Here is a 19,866-nt window from a genome sequence, read left to right as displayed (position 1 = left end):
ATTCATTGTGATATTTTTTTTCTTTTCTTCAAAAAAAATAAATTTTTTTTTTAAATTTTTTTGTTCCATTCTATTTAAACATTTTTTTCAATTCAAATCATTGGGGATAGGGGCACATAGGGGTTAAACACTTACAGTTTGCTTTTACTCCCGCGTCGAAAGGCCTTTCTGCGTGGTGTTAGCTGTGAAGTGTAGAAATATGGGGTATATGGCAGACGGGGACGAACAAAACAAACTTTAAATTTGTTTAACACACAATTGTTTTTTTTTTTTTTTTTTTTTTTGATTTCCTTTTGTTAGCTATCTAATTATTGAATTTTTATTTATTTAACCATATATAAACTTTTTTTCTTTCTTTCGCGTTAAGTTTTCGTTGAAGGGTATTAACTGTGTGATTCATTGCTCTTTTTTTTTTTTTTTTTTTTTTATTTATATGTTAATTATAGATTTTATTTTTTTGAATTATTACAACATTATATTTGTCTGCTCTTCTCTTTAAGCACTTCTTCTGCCAAAAAAAGATAGCTTCTCATTTGTCGTCGGCGATGTAATTGTCTTGCACAATTCTCTTTTTTTTCGAGTTCTTTTCTTTCAAGTTCTTTTCTTGATGTTTCGAAGTTTTTTCTCTGTTACACATATGCTACATTACACTATTGCTACACTATGTTTAAAAATTACTATTTCAATAAATATATATTTTTATATCTATATTTTTTTTTTCTCTACGCTTTCAGTTTTGCATATCTATATATATAAAAGAGAGTTGTGTAAAAGTGTCCAAGCACTTATAACTCGAGATCTGCTGGACCAATTTTCATGGTTTTTGATTTGTTGGATTTGTCTCCGCCACGAGTAGGTCAGAAGATCTTTAAAATACTGAAAAAATTTGACGAATACTTGAAAAACACGGTTTTTTCCCTAAAGATTCAAATTTCCATTTATACTCAGTAAACTTGACAACAGTGACAGTTTCGGCCCTGTATAGAAGTAAATAAACAAATGTAGTCAGTCAGTCTACGGTCTCCTGACCTCGAGCAGACCTGACTATTCAAAAAAAAAAAAAAAAAAAAAAAAAAAAAAAAAAAAATTTCAAATCAAAAGGAAAAATATTTCAAATCAAAAATCTGCAAAAAATCAAAAGATTAAAACCTGACTGTTCAAAAAATAAATAAAAAATTAAAAATTCGAAATTAAAAAAAAAAAAAAAGGTAATTATTAAAAAGTGTATTTTTGGCTTTTTATATTTTCGGACTTTTAAACTTTATAAATATTTCAAATCAAAAATCTGCAAAAATAAAAAAAAAAAATAAAAAGATTAAAACCTAACAATCAAAAATAAATAAAAAATTCAAAATTCAAAATTCGAAATTAAAAAAAAAAAAGTTAATTATTAAAAATTGTATTTTTGGACTTTTACAAAAGCTAAATATCTCGAAAGTTCAGGTATTTGTTTGTCTCAAACATAAATTTGTGTAAATTATTTATATTTATATTTCTCGATTGTTTTATATGGTTTTGTGCGAGGGCAGTATTACTATTAATAAAAATGCCGCGTCCTAGAAGATCTAATCTTTCCCGGCGGACCCATAATGCAATTAGGCAACGGAATAGCGCGAGTCAATTATCTGAAGAAGAGCGAGAAATCGCCCGAGAAAGGCTCCGCGTTAGTACCCAGCAAAGAAGGGCCTTAATTCGTGCTTCTCAAAGAGAGACGCAGCCCGTGAAAAGGCAATAAGAAATGGTTCAAGGATTGATTTGAATCGAGCAGCGTTTCGATATGATTGCACCATTGATTACAGCTTGAATCGTTTAGTTTGCATTGGTCCAATGGACGTTGTTTGCTAGCATTGTGGCGCATTGAAGTTTGCTGGTGAAACGCCCGGTTTGTGCTGCCTTAGTGGTAAAGTGACATTGCCATTAGCGGTCACCATAGCCATTGCGTTCCCTGCTTTATGGCGAAACACTAGAATCACGACATTTTCTAGCGAACACTCAAAAATACAATGCCTGTTTCCAAATGACATAATTTGGGGCGGAAAATATTGGAGACGGATATTTAAGGTAATTTACGTTAAAAATTTTATTTTCTATGACTGCCAAAAAAAAATTTTGAATAATGTAGTTTGTTAGATTTCTGTAAATAGTGTTTGTAAATATAACTATAACTATGGCTTTGAATTTAAAGATTCAAGGCCAGATTTGCCATCGCATTGGATCATTGCAACCTATTGAAGATGCACAGCAAAAATTCTTGCAAATATACTTCATGGGCAATATGGAAGAACAACTTGACCGGCGTCAAGAAATGAACACAGCTATGAAAAGAGCAATTCTCCATGATTTGCATGCTTAGAAATTTAAACCAACCAAAACTGTGCAATGGAACGCGTTTGGTGATAAGAAAACTGATGAGCAATGTGATTCACGCGTTGATACTCAAAGGAAAATTTAAAGATGAGGAAGTTCTTATTCCTAGGATTCCGATGAGCTCAACAGATATGCCCTTTGAATTTAAACGAATTCAATTCCCGCTTCGTCTTGCCTTCGCCATGACGATCAACAAGTCACAGGGCCAATCTTTGACTATTTGTGGCCTCAATCTAGAAAATGCGTGTTTTTCTCATGGTCAATTGTACGTGGCATGCTCACGTGTTGGCAAACGATCCGCATTATTTGTTCTTGCACCCGACCAAAAAACGAAGAATGTCGTTTACAACAAGGTGCTTGAATGAAAATCCGATTAATAAATTTATCAGTGTATCCCAGCCTGAACAACATAGCTTTCAACAATTTTTTACCTAGAAATAATATAGAGGGCAATGCAACGTTTGCCGGGCCAGCTAGTATGCTTATATATATGTAAATCCTGAAAATCCCGCCGCCACCACGATCGTTTACGCTTTTTGCGTTTTGATAGCGCTTGGGTTTGTTCTTTTTAAATTATAATTTTTTATTTATATAATCAAGTTGTTTTTTTTTTTTTATCTTTCTTTGTAACTCTAAGTACAAAAAAAATTTGTTTATTTTTTATAAGCAAAAATTGGTGCACAATTCTTCGTGATGCGGCCGGAAAAGACTGAATTGACCAATGTGGCTCTTTTTATACCTACACATTCCAGTCTCCGCTCTTCCTCTTCTTGGAAAGTAAGAAGCGAAGATGGGTGCAATTAACCAGCTGTGTCCCAAGCTTTGAAGGTTCTTGCAAAAGCTTGCTCTCGCAATGTTAGCTTTTGCAAGATCAGCTGGTATTGCAGTGCAGGCGACAAAATTATCGCTAATGATATGCACTGCAATTATTTATTATCATTACATCTATTCCTTGAGCATTACAATTTCGTTTCGTTTAACCACTTTTTAATACTGTTAAATTGAAAAATCGTTGTGTACCTAAACTTATTTTTCGACTGTATATACATCAAACTGCAGAAGTTGCATGAGCACATAGAATGAAATACACGTATGCCGACAAAAAAAAAAAAAACAAGTAAGAAAGCTCCAGTCGAGACTGCTCGACTAGGAGATACCCTGAACCCTCCAAGCTGATATGCTAATCATTCTGCACTTCTTTTATGCAAACATACATACACATGTATCCACACGCACGCATAAGCCAGCGCTCTGCTAACTGCGCAGTAAGCAGCGACTGCGCTTGGGCTGCGCTGCAGTGTGGGCAATATTATGAGAATTTATTTGTCGAATAATTTCTTTTGTAAACATATGATCTTAATGAAACTTTCAGAGTGTAATCGTATGATGAATATGGGTGTATATTTCAAAGCACAAGTCTCTAGTACTTGAAATGCGTTTTTTACAAATTGGGGGGAAAGGGGGCTTGGTATCCAAAATCTGTAAATTACAAAATCTTTGTATCCATTAACTTTATGTGCAACGCAAATTTGAAGACTCCAGGTCTAAAAATGTTCAAATTAGGCTAAAAAAACAAAATCAATTTTTCGATTATTCTCGATAAAAAAGTTATCGGACGATTTATCGAAAAAATAAAGCAAACTCGTACTGCGTATGGTACACACGAGTATGCATGCCAAAATTCAGTTCTCTAGCTCTTATAACTTCTGAGATCGACGCACTCATACGGACGGACGGACGGACGGACAGACGGACAGGACTATATCGACTCAGCTCGTCGCGCTGATCAAGAATATATATACTTCGTGGGGTCTGCCACGCCTCCTTCTGCCCGTTACATACTTTTTCACAAAACCATTATACCCTGATTTCCCATTTTCAATGGGTTCAGGGTATAAAAAAAATGATAGGCTATGCTTCGATCAACCTATATAAATAGTATGTTTAAAGCTTATTAGTTGTATTTTCTTACCTCTCTTGCAAATACACCACGTAGTCGACTTTGTATTATTATTACGCTTCGACGTATTCTTAAAAATTTAATTCGCAATTTCCAACCCCTATACGCGTGTTGTATAATAAGTATAGATTTCTTTACATGCATATAATTCTTATTGTTTAAGTAACGTCTCCAGTTTTTCTGTATAATTATTGAGTTGGCACATCTTATCCTTTTTCTTTCATCCTCCAACGGCTCAATTGCAGAGCTTCTTAAAAATATTTTTGTTTTGCCAATTTGCCACTCAGTTTCTGGGACTTTAAGCTCTTTTAATACAAGCAGTATATCATTAAGGCTATTTGAAAATGTTTTATTTCTTATCACACATTTATATTTTGATATGAATTCTGAGAAAGTCAGATGAATTGGAAAGCCTTCGCGTCTAATTCGAATTATATCTAAAATTCCAAGGTACCTCAATTGATCGAGAACTAAGGACTCATTGTATATATTTGCTTGTTTAAGAGAATTTGGTTTTATACATCGAATATACCTGTAAAAAATTGTTTAAAGTAATTATTAAAGATTATTTCAATGCAAAGACTTCCATATTTGTAAACTCTAATATTATAAAAGTATTATACATATTTTGAAAATTCTAAATAAGAAGGGTCTTGTCGAGGAGATACCTTGAACCCTCCAAGCAGATATTCTAATCATTCTGCACTTCTTTTATGCATACATACATATAAATATTACGCACATATAAACACGAGCTGTGATAACTGCGCAGCTAGCAGCATTTGCGCTTGGGCTGCAATGTGAGCAATATTAAGACTTTTTGTTGAATAATTTCTCTTGTAGTGGGACTATTTTCATAAAACTTTCAGAACGCGATCAAATGTTCATTTCAAAGCAAAAAAAAAAAAACAAGTAAGAAGGCTCCAGTCGAGACTGTTCGACTAGGAGATACCCTGAACCCTCTAAGCTGATATTCTAATTATTCTGCACTTCTTTTATGCACACATACATAAACATGCATCCACACACACGCATAAGCTTGCGCCATAAGCTTGCTAACTCTGCTAACTGCGCAGTAAGCAGCGGCTGCGCTTGGGCTGCACTGCAGTGTGGGCAATATTATGAGAATTTATTTGTCTAATAATTTCTTTTGTAGACATACGATCTTAATGAAACTTTCAGATGTAATCATATGGTGAACATGTGTGTACATTCCAATGCACAAGTCTCTAGTACTTGAAATTGGAAATTGGGGGAGAAGGGGGCGTGGTATCCAAATTTTGTAAATTACAAAATCTTTGTATTGATGAACTTTATATAAAACCAAATTTGAAGACACGAGGTCTAAAAATGTTCAAATTAGGCTAAAAAAAAACAAATTCAATTTTTCGATTATTCTCCATAAAAAAGTTATCGGACGATTTATCGAAAAAATAAAGCAAACTCGTACTGCGTATGGTATACACGAGTATGCATGCCAAATTTCAGCTCTCTAGCTCTTATAACATCTGAGATCGACGCACTCATACGGACGGACGAACAGACGGACAGGGCTATATCGACTCAGCTCGTCACGCTGATCAACAATATTTATACTCTGTGGGGTCTGCCACGCCTCCTTCTGCCCGTTACATACTTTTTCACAAAACCATTATACCCTGATTTCGCATTTTCAATGGGTTCAGGGTATAAAAAATAATCGAGTATGCATTAAAATTTTAGCTCTCTAGATCTTATATCTTCTGAGATCTCGACGTTGAGACTTACGGTCGGACGGACAGGGCTATATCGACTCAGCTCGTCACCTTGATTAAGAATATATGTATATATACTTTATGAGATCTGCGAAGCTTTCTTCTGTAGTATTACTTTTCATTCTTTTCATTTTATAGCTTAGAATCTATTTATATAGAAGAGAGTTGTGTAAAAGTGTACCGAGACTTATATATACATATATATACTTATATTTGATATGTGCTGGACCAATTTTCATGGTTTTTGATTTGTTGGATTTGTCTCCGCCACGAGTAGGATAGATCTTAAAAATACTGAAAAAATTTGACGAATACTTGAAAAACGCGGTTTTATCCATTGATACTCAGTAGGCTTGATAACAGTGACAGATTTAGGTCCTGCTCTCATATTATACAATAGTATAGAAGTAAATAAACAAATGTAGTCAGTCAGTCTACGGCACAGCCTCAGGCGAATCTGACTATTCATAAAAAAAAGCACATTTGATAAAAGTAATACGCGTGCGTACAGAAGCTAAATATCTCGAAAGTTCAGGTATTTGTTTGTCTCAAACATAAATTTGTGTAAATTATTTATATTTATATTTCTCAATAAGGCATCGGAATATTAAATCTTCAAGCTACTGAACAACCGACATGTAACATTTCAAAACACTCCGCAATGGCCAAAGTTTAAGTAGCATCAAAAATTATCAGAGATGTTTTGGTGGTTCAATGATTTTATTGTCTGGCGATATCCGACAAACACTACCAGTAATTCCAAGATTACTGTAATTCCAAGATTACTGTAATTCCAAGATTACTGCTGCCGAAATAAACGCTTGCCTCAAAGCATCAAATCTGTGGAGATATCTAACCAAACTTCAACTGTCTGTAAATATGAGAGTTGCATTGTTGAACAATCGATCTATCTGCTGATGATTTCTCGAAGCAATTGCTGAATATCGGTAATGGCCGTAATCCTGTTGACGAATCGAGTGGCTTGATTTCATTTCATCAAAATTTTTGCAATTTCGTCTTATCAAAAGATGAGCTTATCAACAAAGTATTTTCGAATATCATTGCTTTCCACAAAAATACTAAATGGTTAACTGAGCGACCAATTTTGGCGGCTAAAAATAAAGATGTAGATGACCTTAATTTTATAAATCAAAATAAATTCGTTGGCACTCTGTATTCATTCAAATCTATCGACTGTGTAACAAACGAAGAAGAAGCCACTAATTATCCAACTGAATTTTTGAACTCCTTGGATGTGCCTGGTTTACCACCGCAAAATTTACAACTGAAGGTTGGGTTGGCTCGGTAGTTATCATGCTTAAAAATTAAAACCAACCAAAACTGATGAGCAATGTGATTCACGCGTCGATACTCAAAGAAAAATTTAAAGATGAGGATTCCTAGGATTCCGATGATCCCAACAGATATGCTCTTTGAGTTTAAATGAATTCAATTCCCGATTCGTCTTGCCTTCGCCATGACGGTCGAGAGTGCTCGACTACATACTACCCTGAACCCAACTAATAAAAATGCCCATTTAGTATGGCTAAAATTTCAATTTTGATGTATTTAAAAATATAAATGAAATACAAAATTCATTTAATAAAATTTAATATAACATTTTCAATGGGTTCAGGGTATAAGAAATAAAAAGAAGCACTAAGTATGATGCTTTTGAGTACCGAATACTGAAGTTAAGCAGGCTTAGTCATTTAAATATTCTTGACTTTTGGGACGGATAATAAATTTATTGTGGGAAAAACTTTTTTTTTTTAATCGAAACTATTGATATTTTTTCTACGATACGATCTATAAAAAATAATCGACAACCTTACTCAAAATGCTTCAATTTTTATACTTATTCACGAAAGTGAATTGTACTAATTCCTTTGTACTATACAACGCGGTTTGGAAAAATTAGGTTTCAGTACAATGCGAAATATAGGTTTATATAACGCGAAGGGGATTCGAGATTATCACAAAGAATCGATATCATTCCGTTATTCACCCCCTCACCATCACTTTTGTAAAAGGCGTATTTCAAATACTAGGGACTTGTGCTTTGGCAAATACATGCATATCTATGTTATATTCATAATCTGAAAGTTTCTTGAAGATAGTCCATCCACAAGAAAAGTTATTAAACAATAGTTCCTATAGTAAGCAGCCAATGCGTATTTATGTGTGCGTACGTATGTCTGTGTGTGTGCGTGTATGTGTGCATATGCGAATAATTATTGAAATATCAGTTGCTCGAAGGGTTCAGGGGATCTCGTAGTCGAGCAGTCTCTACTAGAGATTTCTTACTTGTTTAATTTAGTTTTGTCTATACACATTAACTAATACTGATATAAACTTACCATAGTTTTGTATTCTGGAGTACGTCGATCAAAGACTGTAATTGTTGACGAAATTGATCGCTGACTGTAGATTTGGATTTACTTGTACCCCGTTGGTTGGTTGAAACGTTAGGTATTAAATTAGAGCACGATTGATCCTTTATATAATGAAATAAAATTACGGTTGTTGTGAAGCGACGAGAAAAATAATCTCATTTAACTATTTAGTTTCCTATATAGTAGTATGTATTGTATTGTTGCCAGGATTACGAACTAGGAGATTATCTGAGGACCGATTCGTTTTTAAATATACGCAATACATTTAACACTGACTAATAAAATTTTTGCTTTTGCAAGTAATCTAAAACCTTCAAAATTAAATAACATACAAAATAAAATAAACCTGAGCATCACGAGAATTCAAACCTGATGATTATGTGCCGGCAATAATGATCCCACGGAGAGAAAAGCGAAAATTACCAACTATCACTATCTGTGTGCATTGTGAGCCATATTGAACTATTAAAAACTTCATCTAGAACAGAATTACGGTATTACAAAATTTGTATCTTATTCGCATACTTAAATACATAGTACATGAATAACAACATATGCAATACGTTGATTGTGGGAATTGGTGTATCTCCTAGTTGGGTATTTCCAACTTTAGCTTTATTTTGAAAAGTCCTTAAACGACATTTGTCGTTTTATTAAAAAAAAAAAAAAAACTTACCTGGCTTTTAGCAAGATCGCAAAGAAATGTGTGTTCACTACGACTCATATAATCAAAAAGAACATCTTGTTGCATATCTCGATTTTTATCAACAAATCCCTCTACTGAATAAATTACTTTTCCTGCGTAGTGTCTAATACCAAACTCTGTTTCCCAATGGCGACGATCTAAACCCTTTATGTACATAGGATTGTATTCGAATTCCGCATGCAGATTATTCAAATACGCTGAATCCGATCCCTTGGGCATGTGACATTGTTCAGTGAGAAGTTTGAATATGCACCGAGGAGGTTTTTCTATAAGCTCCAAGCATAATGAGTTATCTGTAAACTCAACGTGAGTATAATGTATATCTTCTTGCTTATACTAAAAAAGAGATTTAGATTTTAGTTACAATATTATCAGAATAAAAGTCTAGTATATGCGATACGAAAAATTAAAATTCGTTCATAATTGAGAACCAATTGATGAAAAAATAATTTAATATTATAATATTATATATTTCTTGTATACTTACTATTGAAAGTTCCAACGCGAAGACGTAATGATTAAAAAATTTGTGCAACTTTTCATTCGTATAGTTAATACAAAGTTGTTCGAATGAATTCCTTGTAAAATTCTCGAAACCGAAAATATCAAGAACTCCTAGAAATTGATTAAAATCTTTTCCAGGACTTGTGCATATGTTTATTTTATTTACAAGCCAAGTAAAAGTCTTAGAGTACAAGGCTCTAGCCATCGCATGTCGATTTTCTCTAGCCTTTAATGAAAGAAAAAATTATGGTTTCAATGAGTTCTATTTTTATCAAGTTGCACAACCAAATGCACTTGTGCAGGGGAATAACGATAATGACCAGATCAGGATAATCATGCAGAAATATTTAAAAAGACATCAGATTACCGAAGTATAAACAACGGAAGCGGCGGCGATGCTTAGTCTACTGTGCTCGAGCTGTCCAAAATTAGAATAGGATGGGTAGTATGCCGTATCCGAGCCGTGGAACAGCCTAAACGCTGTTTCAGTCATATGGCAGCAAACTGTCGCAGCGACTGTGACTTAAAGGGCGCCTGTTTCAGGTGTGGAGAGAAGGGTCACAGTGCAAAAGCATGCACCAAGCCACCAAAATGAAGACTCAGCATCCGGAAAGGTGAAAAGCAGACGGACCATTCAGCAGGCAGCTTCAAGTGCCCATCCTACCGTGAAGCTGCTCGTAAAATGAAATGTTAAGGTTTTTGCAGCTTAACTTAAATCATTGTATTGCTGCCCAAGATCTTCTAGAGCAGACCATAAGGGAAAAATGTATAGACGTAGCTTTTCTCAGTGAGCCCCACCACTGTATAACCAGCTGCCCTAGGACATGGTCAACAGACGTTTATGGCAAAGCTGCGTTGTGGGTATGCGGCAACTTTCACGAACGTAATTTCGAATGTTAAGTCATTCAATGGGTTCGTACGCGGCCGATATGGTAACTTATGGCTTTACAGTTGCTATCTGGCCCCCAGCATGCAGCTCAGTGAATTCACGACGGTGCTCGACGAGCTTGCCGAGGATGCTAGGGGTCGGAAGGCCATTATAGCTGGTGATTTTAACTCCTGGGCGTTAGAATGGGGTAGCCTCACAACAAACGCCAGAGGTCGTATCCTACTGGAGATCTTCGCGACACTAGATGTTGCACTGCTCAACACTAGCCACGAGTACACCTTCAGTCGGGCGGGATACGGATCTGTTATCGACATTACTTTTGTCACTTCATCCCTCTTTCGGGGAGCAACATGGAGCCGGGGTCTTAGAACCAACACTGCTCCAGGGCTGGACGGGATCCCAAATCGTGCGCTAAAGCTAGCCCTCGCCTTGCACCCTAGTACGTTCGCTGAATTATTCAACGAATGTCTAATTCAAGAGACGTTCCCGGCAATATGGAAAGCCCAGAACCTGGTGTTGCTACCCAAGGCTGGCAAACCACCAGATGAGCCATCTTCATACAGACCGATCTGTCTCTTAGACACCATGGGAAAGGTGTTTGAGAAATTGATCTGCTCTAGACTGGAGACTGCGATTACTAGCGCCGGAGGCCTGTCACCAAATCAATTTGGATTCCGGAAGGCCCGGTCAACAACGGATGCGCTAAACAAAGTTGTTGGTCTGGCCACTTCCGCCATCCATGGCACAAGATGGAAGCATGGGACGAAGCAGTACTGCATTATTGCGACCCTGGACGTAAAGAATGCCTTCAATACAGCTAGTTGGGATATGATACTGAATGCGCTGTCACAATATAATATCCCTAAATATCTTAAAGAAACAATAAAGAGTTACTTCAGAGGAAGAATACTGGTATACAATACGAGTGAGGGTCCCCAAACTCATACAGTGTTAGCTGGAGTACCCCAAAGCTCTGTGCTGGGGCCTCTCCTATGGAATATCATGTACGACGACGTACTGCGCTTGGAACTACCAGCAGGTGCGCACACCATTGGCTTTGCTGATGATGTAGCTGTCGTAGCCATAGGAAAGGAACTCAAAGATACAGAGGATATATGCAGCGAAAGTATCAATCGCATACGAAGCTGGTTGACTGAAGCTGGGCTCGAGCTAGCGTCACACAAAACTGAAGTTGTCCTAGTCAGCAGTCGCAAAAGAGTGGAAACTGCCAATATAAAGATCGGCAGCGTTACCATTGCGTCAAAGAGGGCGATAAAGTATCTTGGTGTCATGATAGACATAAGATTAATTTTTCGCGAGCACTTAGAGTATGTGCATAAAGAGGCAGCTGATTCTTGTGGAGCTCTCTCGAGAATTATGCTTAACACGCGGGGACCTAAACAGCAACGACGTCTCCTTCTAATGAGCGTCATTAGGTCCGTCATCCTCTATGCTGCGCCAATATGGGCAAGAGCGATGGAAACGCCGAGCTACAGCCGGGGCATTTGCGCGATCTACAGACTGAGCGCAATCAGAGTCAGCTGCGCTTTCAGGACTATCTCCGATGACGCGGCGCTCGTCATAGCCGGTATGGTACCATTGGAGTACTTGGTCGCCGAAGCCGTGGAACGGAATTCGCACGCGCCTGCGCGACTCAACGCTATCAGGGCGAACAGCATTGCACGATGGCAAAGAAAGTGGAATAGCTCAGCTAAAGGGCGGTGGACGCACAAGCTCATCCCGGAGCTTGAACCATGGGTAAACCGTAAACATGGCGAGGTAATCTTCTACCTTACGCAGATCCTCTCTGGACATGGATGCTTTCGGAGCTATTTGAAGCGCTTTGGCCACGAAGAATCTGACGAGTGCCCCTGGTGCGAGCAGGGCATGTGGAAGACGCCAACCACATTCTTTTCGAATGTGGACGGTTCATGGAGGAGAGGCGTCGTCTGGAAGAGGCAGTGGGCCGCTCCATCAGAGCGGACAACATAGTCAACGTCATGCTGGAATCGGAGGAAGCTTGGGAACTAACAAGCACCTTCGCGGCCACAGTGATGATGGAGCTCTGCAGAGTCGAGCGAATGAGAAGACGAGCTGTCCCTCCACCTCCTTGCAAAGCAATGCTTTAAGGCCGTCCCGCAAGCTCCGCGCAATATCCTAGCCACCACGCAGCTTGCAACTTGTACTATAAAGATTGTCAATAAACGAACATAATAAAAAAAAAAAAAAAAAACACACAGACGGACGGACAGACAGACGGACAGGGTCAAATCGACTCAGCTCGTCACCCTGATTAAGAATATTTGCGGGGTCTGCCACGCCTCCTTCTGCCTGTTACATACATTTCAACAAAACCATTATACCCTGATTTCCCATTGAAAATGGGTTCAGCGATTTACTGCTTTTATTGTGCTTGTGTATCTAAAGATATATAAATAAAACCATATTTCGCACATACCGAGTTTTCTCTATATATCGTTAACTACTCCCGATATTTTACTATCGATCAAAAACCTTATCGAAAGCTAGTTATTTAATTATATCTCCTACACCTGTAGAACTAGAGCTTCCAAATTTAAAATGTGGACTTATATGTATTTTATATAATTTCGGTTTTTGTTGTAGTTTACCCCCATCCCTATATCCACCCCTTCACCAGCACCTTTGTAAAAGGCGTATTTCAAGTACTAGAGACTTGTTCTTGGCAAGTGCACGCAAATTACTGATATAATTACGATCTGAAGATCGTATATCCACAAAAAAAAACATTATTAAACAAGTAAGAACGTTGCAATCGGGCGATACCGATAGCAGAAGACTCATTCACAGCCCAAACGCTGTCAACCAGAGTATATAGTGCAATTTTCAAGTCTAGTGCGCAGCAAAAAACACGGCATGATGCCATTAAAATTGGAAAATCATCGATAGCTATTGCATTCAAATTACATACATATATAATTTATACAATTTTGATTTTTATTATATATTTATATCCATACATTGGATACCGGCTTCAAGCTAACAGCAGATCAGCGCGATTTTCCTATGCTTGCGCCTTTTCTCACATTCTTAGAATTTCGATTGATTTCTGGACTTTCTAGCCGTTACTTTAGTTGTGTCTGATGACGCTCTCTTATTAAGCTATTCTATTTTAGCAACTGGTGGCTCGAGCAAAGCAGTGGCGCGGGTGCTAAGGGCGACGCAAGTAATGTTAGAGTAGGGGAGGTTCGAACCTTTACTGTGTTATTTTTTTTTATTTTTTCATACATATTTCGTTTTTTATAAAATAGATATTTTATTGGGAAAGTGCGAGCTTGACTGAATGGCACTTAATACTTTTCATTTTCTTAGTCGAATAATTTTATAAGTTTAAATTTGTTTCTTCTTAAATAGCCCTCAAATACATATACGCAAATACATACATATGTATATATAATTATATATGTAAGCCTGCACGCATAGCATCAAGCATTCCAGCCTTATACACGCGCTCATTTGTATGTGTGTATATATGTACACATAAATGCGTGCTCTAGCATATTCTAAGAATCCCGTTGCGATTGATTTGTCTTTGCATTGTTTAACTACTCTTGATCGAAACGACGCGGTGGTGCTGTAGGCTGAAGCGCCGACGATCTTTATTTTAGCTATTTTGACAAACATGCTGTTTGGGTTGGGTGCGAGTTCAAATCCCGCTGAAAATACTTTTTTGTAAATTGCAAATTTTTGTTAGTTTAGCTTTTTTATATTTTATTAATTTTATAAAAATGTTTCCTTCCGTGCTATCAATGCCTATTAAGCCTACTTATGTGTACATATACATAAATGTAAATGCCGATTGCCACGCCCCTAATGGCCGTAGACTCCTCAATTTTAGCCAGTTTTTAGAACGAGCAACCGGTTACCTAAATGTAAAATTTGAATTCTTACGCTCAAAAAATGTGAAAATTACAGGGTATTTTTTCGATATGCCACGCACCTAAAGAGGCTTAAAAATTTTTTATGGCATCGATAGAGGAGGCCGCCAGTAACTTAACTATCCAAATTTGAAGCTTCTAGCTCTTAAACTGTAGGAGATATAAACTTTTGCGGTTTTATCCGATTTGCCACGCCCCTAATGGGAGATATATCCGCCATAGCTTGTGATCTTGGGTGATCGGCGCGGGCCTACATACCAAATTTCAGCTTTCTAGCTCTTCAACAAACATGATTTCTGGTATATCGGAAAATGCATTTTCCGATTTGCCACGCCGATCGAGAACATTTTAACACTTTATAAATCGGAGATATACACGAGTATGTGTTCCAAATTTCAAGTCTCTAGCTTCAATAGCGCCGAAATAGATTGCGTTCATACGGACAGACGGACAGACGGACGGACAGCAAGACGGACATTGCACAAAACCAATATACTCATTTCACATTCGTGAATGAGTCTAACAATTCCCATAGTTCCCATAGTAAGCGCACACTGCAGCCCATGCGTGCTTAGGCGTGGATGCTTGTGTGCGGGTATGTGTGTGTGTAATATATACGGACATTGAAAACAGGTAAGGCTCTAGTCGAGACTGCTCGACTAGGAGATACCCTGAACCCTCCTTGCTGGTATTTTAATCATTCTGCACTTCTTCTATGCATACATATATAAACATGCTTCCAGACGCACGTATAACAACGCGCTCTGTTCACGGCGCAGAAAGCAGCGACTGCGCTTGGGCTCGCTGCAATGTGGGCAATGTTATACGAATTTATTTGTTGGATAATTTAATTTCTAGACGTACAATCTTAATGAAACTTTCAGAACGTAATCATAATATTTAAATGTATGTACATTCTAAAGCACAAGTCTCAAGAATTTTTTTACAAATTGGGGGCGAAGGGGGCATGGTATCCAAAATCTGTAAATTACAAAATGTTTGTATTCATCATACGTATATACACAGTAAATCTGAAGTTTCTAGGTCTAATAGTATTCCAATGAGGCTGAAAAAACAAAATCAATGTTTCGATTATTCTCGATAAAAAAGTTATCGAATGATTTATCGAAAAAATAAAGCAAACTCGCACTGCGTATGGTACACTCGAGTATGCATGCCAAATTTCAGCTCTCTAGCTCTTATAGCTTCTGAGATCGACGCATTCATACGGACGGACAGATGGACAGGACTATATCGACTCAGCTCGTCGCGCTGATCATGAATATATATACTTTGTGGGGTCTGCCACGCCTCCTTCTGCCCGTTAAATAATAAATAGACGGACAAACAGATCTACAGGGCTAAGTCGACTTAGCTCATTGCCCTGATCAAGCATATTATAGTATGTTGCACATCGTATAAGCATATGCTCACAGTATTGTAGGGTATACAATATATCAATGTAGACATATACCCAACATAAGTAAGAGTATCATGCGCACAACATAGCAACACTTTGTTGCTTCTTTTATATTTAAACAGTTATACATAAGTGCCGTAATATGATCGGTCACTTATGTATAATACGCCCTGCAGCGTGAGATCTTCAACGTAAGCATTATTACGTTCTCGTCAACGCCGTAGCTTAAACGCTAAAATCTATATGCCTTCTGCATATACATATATACACACACATACGGCATGCTATATACTCCCGTTCTGCCGATGCTTTTAGCGATAGAATTCTTTATATGCACTTTATGTATTTTAGGCATAGCTCGCAAATAACTGCAAAAAAGTGTCTTTCAGTGACACAGTCAAAAAAACTCAGACAGAAACTGTTTTTGTCGCGTCTGGCTTAGCTCTCTCGCGCTCTGAGGGAGATAGTTTTTTCTGAAGTAACGGTAAGTTGCGTTTGTATGGGTAATCACGCGCGGTTGCTGCGTTCTTTTTGTATGTATGTATGCGTGTATTTACATGCACGCGAAGGCAAAAACATTTTCTGCTGAGTTTGTTAGTCAAAGTGTTTTTTGCTGGGAGGCTTTGTGTGAGGGAAAATCGTGTTAGTTTTACGCGACACTCATGTGAGAGCGTCACACGAATGAGTCATCGCATTGCGTCTGAGCGAAACAGATGCTAAAGAAAACAGAGAGTGACGCTCAGAGAGAGACGTGTCTGCACAATTTTTTTTGGTTATGATGAGAATAAACGAAAAAACGCTCAACTCTCATTTGCAAGCTCTGATTTTAGGCTAAGACATTTATGGAATACGGAGAGCATACGCTGTCCAGAACTCAAACCAAAGAGTACATGTCTTTTAATTAAAAACGTTGTTTACATGGCGACCGTGACAAGTGTAACTTTTGTGCATTTTACGTGGTTGCATACCTTTTGGCTGTTCGAGGCGGACAAGATGGCCCCGCCAATGAAGATCTAAAGAAAATTCTCAACTCTGTCGATATGGATATCAAGGAGCTGAAGGGCAAAAGCATAGACTATCTGATCAAAGAGAATCGTGAGCAGCTATCATCGATGCCCGTTGGTGGTGTAGATGACGTCATGAGCTTCGCCCTCTTCGAATAAGCCAACTTCCTTTAACATTCGTATGTACTAAACATACGAAAATCAACAGCAGCAACAGCGACAGCAGCAATAACAACAGCAAAAACAACAACAGCGACAGCAGCAACAGCAACAACAACAAACCAGAATAATAACAACAGCAATGATCCGCAGCAACAGTGGACAAATTCATATCTACGAAAAAAAAGCCTGTGCGAAACCTGCACCGGCCACGCCCAGCGCGCCAAGCTGGGCCCTGAAACCGACAGCGCTACTTAGGGCTCACAAATAAATAAATAAATAAATTTTAACAAAAACCGAAATTGTATAAATAAAGGTATAGGAGATATATTTTTATAACTGGTTTTCGATAACGTTTTTTATCGATAAAAAAATAACGGAATGAGTTACCGGTTTTTAGTGATAAACTCGAAATCCGCACTGTAAATACGGACATTTACAAAAAATTTGAAATCTCTAGCTCTTATATTTTCTGAAATCGACGCGTTCATACATACGGACAGACGGACAGACAGACGGGCAGGGCCCATTGAAAATGGGTTCAGGGTATAAAATAAAAAAAAATTGTAAGAATATATAATATTTGTTTTAAGAATACAACATAGCATATAAAGATATAAATACACAAAAAAAAATGTTTTTTATTTTAACTACATTATATTACGTTATTTTTTTAAAAAAGGGAGGTGTAGCATGTTGCATGTCGTATAAGCATATGCTCACAGTATTGTAGGGTATACAATATATCAATGTAGACATATGGCCAACATAAGTAAGAGTATCATGCTCACAACATAGCAACACTTTGTTGCTTCTTTTATATTATAACAGCTATACATAAGTGCCATAATATGATGGTTCACTTATGTATAAACCGTAAGCATCATTACGTTCTCGTTAACGCCGTAGCTTAAACGCTAAAATCTATATGCCTTCTGCATGTACATACAAACATATATACACACACATACGGCATGCTATATACTCCCATTCTGCCGATGCTTTTAGTGACAGAATTCTTTATATACACTTTATGTATTTTAAGCTAAGACATTTATTGAATAAAATACGGAGAGCATACGCTGTCCAGAACTCAAACCAAAAGGTACATGTCTTTTAATTAAAAACGTTGTTTACAATATATACTCTATGGGGTCTGCCATCCCTCCTTTTGCCTTCTAGATACATTTCAACAAAATCAGCATACCCATTTTCCCATTTCCCAATTTCAATGGGTTCAAGGTATAAAAACTTCAAAGCGGCATATTTATAATATACAGTACGTATATACCTCTCAGTGCGATAAACCTTAAACCAGTTTTAGCAACATTTTTAAGGGTTTTCAAAAATAAATTTTACAGGACTTTGTTGACAGAGGCATGTTCGTAGAATTTACAGAAATTTGTGTTCAATTTAAAGAAAACTAAGAAAGAGCCGTGAACTTTCGCTGTGTTGACATCTTTGCTTGCATTTTGATGTATCAAAATTACAGGCTACAGTAGCAAATTTGACTTTATTAAGTTCGGAGCAGACTTTTAGATTTACAGACAATGTAATTAAGTAAATTTAGATAATTTTTAAGAAATGCTACTTGGAAAGCAATTATCTTATTATGAATAGGACCGTATCTTTTTCAAGGAGAGGCTTTGGAGTTGGCTCCTTCATAATTTGGTGAGCATTTTGTTCATTTGGTACCTGGGAATTGAGGTTTGTAACAAGCCGAATTAACAGCGAAGAGTATATTCAAACTCTGGATAGTAGTCTCATTCCATATTTAAGGGAATTTCATGAAAAACCAATGGTTTTCCTAAGTAGTATTTGAAGGAATGTCATGTTGATGTCCTTCACTGTCCACCATGTTGTCCAGATCTCAACCTGATACAAAATGTCTGGAGTATTCTTGCAAGACGGGTGTATGCCAATAATCGCCAATTTGGGACAGTTGGAGATCTTAAAAAGAAAATTCTAAATTAATGGCAAAGTCTTTAAAAGGACCTTTTATTAAATTTGTTGGTTTCAATGAAGAAGCGAATTTTTAAAGTAACTATTGCAAATAGAGGCCACATTAAATATTAATATTCGTTTTTCCATCAGTCCGGATTTTGTTTTTACCAAATAATGAAATTGAGCTTATAGCTTAGTTCTATTCTTTTTTTTACTTCTTTTTAAGAAATTGTTTTAAAATCGTTAATTTTAAGTGCAATTCATAATTGAAATATAAAACTACTCATTTATCATGATTTTGAGGGAATATGTCATAGGGTAAAATTTTCAGCCAATTTGTTGAAAAATTTCTTTTGCAGACATAAAATCTTAATGAAACTTTCCGAGAGTAATCGTATGGTGAAATATGTGTACATTGTAGTACTTTTTACAAATTGGGTGCGAAGGGGGCATGGTGGCCAAAATCTGTAAAACAAAATCTTTGTATCCATTAACTTTATATACAAAGCAAATTTGAAGTCTCCAGGTCTAAAAGTGTTCAAATAAGGCTGAAAAAACAAAGTCGACTTTTCGATTATTCTCGATAAGAAAGTTATCGGGTGAGTTATCGAAAAAATAAGATTAACTTGTACTGCCTATTGTATGCATGAGTATGCATGCCAAATTGCTCTCTAGCCCTTATATCTTCTGAGATCGACGCACTCATACGGACGGACAGACGGACAGGGTTATATCGATTCATCTCGTCGCCCTGATCAAAAATATACAGTAGAATCCGGTTATAGCGACACTCAAGGGACCGTCGATTTTAAATCGCTATACCCGGCGAACGATTTAACCAGAAAG

At 37.0% G+C, this 19,866-nt stretch overlaps 1 protein-coding gene and 3 long non-coding RNA genes across 21 annotated transcripts in view; 2 read left to right on the top strand and 2 right to left on the bottom strand.

Annotated features, from left to right (window-relative positions):
* The window catches only part of Myo81F (unconventional myosin 81F), a 281,418-nt gene that overhangs the window by 131,940 nt on the left and 129,612 nt on the right, over positions 1-19,866 (bottom strand). For 9 of the 18 annotated variants that reach the window (XR_016268481.1, XM_089461766.1, XM_089461782.1 and 6 more), the window contains exons 7-10: positions 9,671-9,913; positions 9,154-9,519; positions 8,442-8,578; positions 4,340-4,859 (exon numbers count right to left, since the gene is read on the bottom strand). The exons of 1 other annotated variant lie outside the window; for it this stretch is intronic. Coding sequence is in view for 13 of the 17 variants with exons in the window: in XM_089461766.1 (XP_089317892.1) it covers positions 4,340-4,859; positions 8,442-8,578; positions 9,154-9,519; positions 9,671-9,913 (1,266 nt within the window). In the remaining 4 variants the exon portion in view is untranslated. 8 more of the 18 variants (XR_016268484.1, XR_016268483.1, XR_016268482.1 and 5 more) reach the window with 7 other exon arrangements.
* Positions 1,281-2,779, top strand: LOC149270970 (uncharacterized). Its single transcript, XR_016268487.1, has 3 exons — positions 1,281-1,443; positions 1,530-2,061; positions 2,186-2,779. It is a non-coding gene; the product is annotated as an uncharacterized LOC149270970 (long non-coding RNA).
* On the bottom strand, positions 1,428-4,333 carry LOC149270969 (uncharacterized). Its single transcript, XR_016268490.1, has 2 exons — positions 2,799-4,333; positions 1,428-2,723 (listed from the first exon to the last, which is right to left on the bottom strand). It is a non-coding gene; the product is annotated as an uncharacterized LOC149270969 (long non-coding RNA).
* On the top strand, positions 5,380-7,267 carry LOC149270968 (uncharacterized). The gene is made up of 2 exons (XR_016268488.1): positions 5,380-6,616; positions 6,678-7,267. It is a non-coding gene; the product is annotated as an uncharacterized LOC149270968 (long non-coding RNA).

Source organism: Drosophila arizonae, chromosome 2, assembly GCF_054131065.1.
Source record: "Drosophila arizonae isolate 15081-1271.41 chromosome 2, UAZ_ARI_1.0, whole genome shotgun sequence".
In the NCBI taxonomy this organism is placed as follows: domain Eukaryota; kingdom Metazoa; phylum Arthropoda; class Insecta; order Diptera; family Drosophilidae; genus Drosophila; species Drosophila arizonae.
Note: the sequence above shows the minus strand (reverse complement) of the source record. Positions and strands in the feature narration are given on the sequence as shown.